A 6,000-nucleotide genomic window follows, 5' to 3' on the forward strand; every position below is an offset into this window, starting at 1 on the left:
TTGATAAATTTGAATGACATTTTGTATCTTGTATACTTATTTATATACATATTCGGCCAGTTAGCGAACCAATTATAGTAAAATATGTATAACTCGACCTGGCAAGTATGTCGCTGTGTTGTGGAAACGCGCACGACGTCTAACGAAACAGGTCTTAGCAAATAAAGGGAGACACCGAATGATAGAAAATTTTTCTCGAAAGCTTTTCGGCTGCAACTAGACAGATCCTTTGAGAGGGCTTCAGTGAAAAGACGAACAAATTGTATGCTAAGTGACGTATATAGACGGAAGGCGACAGGGGGTGGCGCGGCGGCGTTTACGATGTTTTTTTAATACTTTTACTTAGTGACTGCCTCAGACTTTTGCCTAATTTAACTAGCCTTTACACGCCAATTCGCGCGTGTCTAAATAATCTGTGCTTTTCAATGTAAATTTCAAGAAATTCCGAATTAAAATTTAAAGTAAGTATAATAACATTTCTCATTTCATAAAATTCATTTAGGTGCTTTTTAAAATAAATTTACATTTATTTCAGTTTATCATTTTTGATTATATTTTGTTTTTGTACATTTTTGATGTCACACATTTTATTATATACAATCAAGCACGCAAACCGTTTTTGAGTAAAATCAAAATGAAGATCATTTATTCAGAAATTAGGCCGGTAATTTAGGCGGTAGAAATTAGGTAGGTCGATATGTTATGGACTGTATGTTCAATCACAAATAATTCTTGATTGTACACATACCTAATGTGTACAATCAAGAATTATATGACAGCAGAGAGATTGCTACAAGACACGCGTTGCCCACTCTGTTTATTTTTAATGTCAAGAATTTCCTGTTTGTTCGCAACACAATAATACATTCTCGAGATTACCTCTCGGTCAGCCGCCATGTTCTTTTCATTAGACTTTTGCTCTTGAACAATGACCTACGCCATGAGAACTGACACTTTCGCTAAATTATTCTTCATTATCAGCGTCACAGGATTCGTTATGTATGCGATCCTTGCGTTCTACACCTTCCATACGGCTTACACGACCGTGTACGACGTCCAAGAAGATTACCAAGGATTACCATACCACAATTATAGACATGGAGGCGAATTAAAATATATTCTCATTTGGACTGACCCTGGCGTGCTATTGACAACGTTCGAAGACGGACAGAAAGAATTCATGAAACGCAACTGCCCACAAACAAACTGCTTCTTGACAACCATTAAGGAGTACCTCGGAGGTGAATACACGAATTTCGACGCGATAATATTCGATATCAATGTCCTACATAGCTGGAACCAGTCAAAATTTCCGCAGAAAAGGACCTCAAGACAGAAATATGTGTTTTATAGCACGATAGCATCAGACACTGCTCCTATTTGTGCGATCCACGCTGATAACTATTTTAATTGGACGTGGACTTTTAAGCTGTATTCGGATATCGTCGCTCCATACATTGAAGTGAAAGATTTTAACGGTAAAGTTGTGGCTCCTAACCCTAATGTTTTGTGGAACCCGCTCATGGTAAATACAAATTATAGTGACCCCGCAATCATAGCAAATAAAACGAAAGCAGTAGCTTGGATCATTAATAAAGAAATCACTAGAGTACCAAGAAAGATATTCGCGACGGAACTGCAGAACGCTTTAAAAGAATTCTCTCTGAAAATGGATATTTATGGACACCGTAGAGCTTGTCCTAAGGAAGATTGTATGAAGGCGATAGAGAAAGATTATTATTTCTATCTCGCTTACGAGGATAGTGTTGAAGAAGACTATGTGACCGAGGAAGTGCTGAAGGCTTATCAGCACAATACAGTGCCCATTGTCATCGGAGGAGCGGATTACACACAGTGAGTGAAAAAAATATTATTCAATCTACCTTCGGTACTCCAACTTCACCGTAGATAGGTATGTGTTAGAAATTTAAGAAATTTGTGATGGTTAAGGTAGAAATAGGTATTTTAATAGGTACTTTGATTGGAATAGTGTAAAAACGAGTTAAATAATAAATAACACCCTTTTAAATTAAAAATTTTGCCACATTGTAAATTAAATGGAAAAAATAAATTGAAAAAGCCTTCCAGGAAGCCTGGATGGCATTTTTTTTAGTTTATTGTTTTAAATATTTGTGTGGATATTTATGTGCACTACAAGTTTCATGCACATAATATCCAGAGTTGTAATACCTAATTTGTTATGTTCGAAATGATAATATTGTTGAACTATTTGGTAAATAAATAAAAGAACAATATTGAAACTTTTTGAAATATTTGATAATAATTGTATTTTTCAGATTCCTTCCTTTCGGCTCCTACGTGAACGCCCGTTTCATGTCAGTAGAAAAACTTGCCGCGTTCATCAACTACGCTATCAAGAACCCAGAAATCTACCTCAAATACTTCCGTTGGAAGAACTTCTACACCATTGGGAAGACTCCGGCCGGGTACGGTATCTGTGAGCTGTGCCAAATGCTGAATGATGATGACAAAATGAATGCCAATAGTGGTTACGAGCATTTTAGACATTGGTGGTACTCAGGACAGTTGTCCGCGAGGTGTCTCCCGAGGGGGGCAAAAGATGCAAGGTATTTTGTGTCTTATATTAATAGTACTAGGAAACATGTCAAGCAAAGGTACTTAGAGAGACCCCTCTATCCGATAGTGGAGACGAAATAGATTGCAAACGTGTGTATTTTTAACTCTTGACCATGGGACATACATCGATCTGGCTGCGTGTGGACAAAATGTAAATCATTCATTTTTATTTTTAATACATTGTGTTATGTTATAAAATATATAAAGCACTTGGAATGTGGAACGTGTGTTCAACATACATCCTTAAGAATGTCGTTATTGCATTCAACATTTGCCTACATAAAATAAAATTGGAGTCTAAGTTTAATAGAAATGTCATGTTACGTTTATACGACTGTTAAAAAATGGTGCGAGAATCGAATAATATTTTTTTCAGTCACCACGAAAGACTGAAAATTAAATGATTTTAATCATTTCACCGACCACACGCGCTATATGGCTATCTCTATGTGGCCCTGTCTCACTGTGAATAAGTATGATCTGTCTGTATGTGTCATTGAAACTTTCAAGCGGCTGAACCGATTTCGTATTCTTTTTTGTGCAAATGCTGCTTAATTGATCGAAAATGATCTTTTTTAATTAAGAATTTCGGAAGGCGGGTCCTTTCTTGTAAAACCAACTTTATGACCGTCCATTTTACCGTGTTATGATTTATTTACTTAGTTTTTTTATATTTTTGTACTAAACATTATGTTATAGAAAAAAACAAAAAAGAAAAAAAATACTGTAATTAAAAATGTTAATCCAACTTCGACTACAAATAGTTTTATTCGTAACTCCATTATTTAACATTTGTACAGTCAATAGCACGTCAAGCTATTTAAAATTATTCCAAATTATTTATTACTGAACCTTGACGTGCAATTGTCTGTTATTAATACTAAACGAAGTTTTTTTAAAAAAGAAAAAACATTTGGTACGTACGTAGGTACGTAATACAATCAAAAATTGCAAATTTTAATAGACATTTCCAACGTTTGCATGAAAAAGGATCTACCTCGCGAGTTCCCGGTTAAATTCAAAGCTGTGATGCCCCGAAGCCAATGATTTGGCTAGGCTTAGGTCAACCTTCTTTGGGGATGCTCTTGTTGTCTATCAGCTGTCAAGACATGTGTTCCTGGACGCTGGTGTTCTGCGAATACCAAAATAAAACATAACAACAAAAAAAAGTTTTAATAGCGCAGGCATCATATAATAACAAAATATCTACTACCCATAGTATTAACATCTATACAGCTAATTTTCCTTCTAAAATGTCAGCTGCAAAAGGTTAATCTTTGTTAATTTTCTTCACTTTCCGTGATAAGATTGACATTTAGTAAGCTTTTGTATTTTTTAAAGAAAATATGACATGGACAAGTCTTTGCTTGAACAAAAAAAAGTGTTATGTGCAATTTTATACATGTTTTAATTCCTATAAAACTAAAACTACAAATTATTTACAAACATAGTACCATAATACTATTTGTTTTTAAAAAGACAACGAATGAGACAAAATGAAGGCGAAATTTAAAAATTAATTTCCTTCAGGTAGGTCACTTGACGAGTTGGTTAGCATATCGTAGAGATCGCCTACTCGAATATTCAGCAGGCTTTGTCTGACCCACAGAAGTCGGAATAATTCAGGTTAGAAGGGACACACGCTTCTGACGATGAGTTTAGTTATTAGTAGCAATAGGAAGAAATAGAATCTATTGTTAACTGTGGGACGATATGCCAGTTTGAGAAAATCTATACAATTTAAAATTTTCGTGAAAACGTGAGTTGATGATCTGAGTTCTGAATTAATGACTGAGGAAATCAGGGAATGAAAAATGACTTAGGGAATTAGTCTTGTCGGCTGTCAGGGAGCAATAGCATTCACAAGGAGGCAGGTGGCTGGTTGTTGCTGAGAACAACTGCATAACGATGGCCCATGACCAGGACAGAAGTTGGCGAAGACAGGAAGGAGGCCAATACCCAGCAGTGGGTCACGGAGTTCTGACAATGAGGAATATATCTGTAGTTTTACTTTGTATCTTAAATATTGTTTGGTATGACCAATTTGAAGTTTGCTCATAGATGTCTTGCTACCGTCTACGCGCATGCGCTGTGACGACGAGCTCGCGCCTGCGCGATGCATCTTTTCTACAAAACAAATTCTGTCATCTACAGCCCCTAAATAAACAATCTTTGTCGATACATAAACTTAGACAAGATCTTATAGATTGTTTTTTTTTTTTCGACAAAGATTGTCAAATTTTCATTTTCGCATGCCATGTCTACGTGGCCCTGGAGATGGGACAAAGCCAATAAGTTGCTGGCTTGATATCGTCAAGATATGATAAGACTGCCAAAATTGTTTGACACCTAAGGCGGTTGAAGACCATGCGAATTGGAAAAGAAAAAGAAAAACCCTGGGCTGTAGTAGTCGGGACAACACTCAGATATGAGAGAGAGAGAGAAAGTGACTTCAGATGCCAATTCTATATCACTTTTTAGAATTCTGTGTGCTGACCCTACTTGATACTTCACTATGCTAATCTCTGACGTCAGTTTGTTTGTACCCGCCTGATTTTAAAGGCAATAGCGAGTTTTCAAGGGAATTAATTCCTTTGATATATTTTTTATTTATAGACTAAGAGCTTTCCGATTGTTTGCGAGAGGCGACTTGATTTTACTCTCCTTGAATATGTTTTCAGAACTCATGTAAGGTTTATTTTTCTATTCCACCAATAAGTTCACTCCAGCTCTCACGCCGCTTGACTCTGTTTACCTCGCAAGGGATAGGAATGTAAAAATAATCTGTATAATATTTATTTATTTTTGACGATCTCTATAGCCGGACATCATGCCGGACTTCTACACTGGAGGTCCCGGATTCGATCTCCGGTCAGGTAGAGATGAAATATGACCTTTTTCAGATTAACCTGGGTCTTGGGTGTTCATCTATATATGTATATATTACAAAAATTTTAACTCGAGACTTGTGTTGTGGGATATAAACACAAGTCTCGAACTTACTTGTGTATATATGTATATTTATTATTTATTTATTTACAAGCGAGGTAATATAATAGACTTTGTCTTAAACGCTTAAATCCTTTTATATGACAAGGAAATTTACACATCAAGCATATTATGTACGATCCACCCATCGCAGTATATTCGCATTGTCTCAGCATAGAGGCCAATATGACGTAACCTGACAAGCGGTTGACAGTACATGTCAAGTTGACACGTAATCAGCTGATGAATATTCGAGAAGCTTGTAGAGGGCGCCACTGAGCTGAATTATGCGTGGTCAGACACTTGGTGGAAGACAAAATTTGCATTTTCTGGTGTGAATGAGGAGAAGTGTCAGAAATTATGTGTCCGTAGATCTTATAGAATGCTACCCTTGAGTCGTAGGTTAAAATCTGT

At 36.3% G+C, this 6,000-nt stretch overlaps 1 protein-coding gene across 1 annotated transcript; it reads left to right on the plus strand.

Annotated features, from left to right (window-relative positions):
- Positions 1-908: 908 nt before the first annotated feature.
- Positions 909-3,330, plus strand: LOC128678670 (alpha-(1,3)-fucosyltransferase C-like). Its single transcript, XM_053760383.1, has 2 exons — positions 909-1,854; positions 2,298-3,330. Exons 1-2 carry the CDS (start codon positions 929-931, stop codon positions 2,677-2,679), a joined length of 1,308 nt encoding a protein of 435 aa, XP_053616358.1. The 5' UTR covers positions 909-928; the 3' UTR covers positions 2,680-3,330.
- The last annotated feature ends 2,670 nt before the right edge of the window (positions 3,331-6,000 follow it).

This window comes from Plodia interpunctella, chromosome 20, assembly GCF_027563975.2.
Source record: "Plodia interpunctella isolate USDA-ARS_2022_Savannah chromosome 20, ilPloInte3.2, whole genome shotgun sequence".
Lineage (NCBI taxonomy): Eukaryota > Metazoa > Arthropoda > Insecta > Lepidoptera > Pyralidae > Plodia > Plodia interpunctella.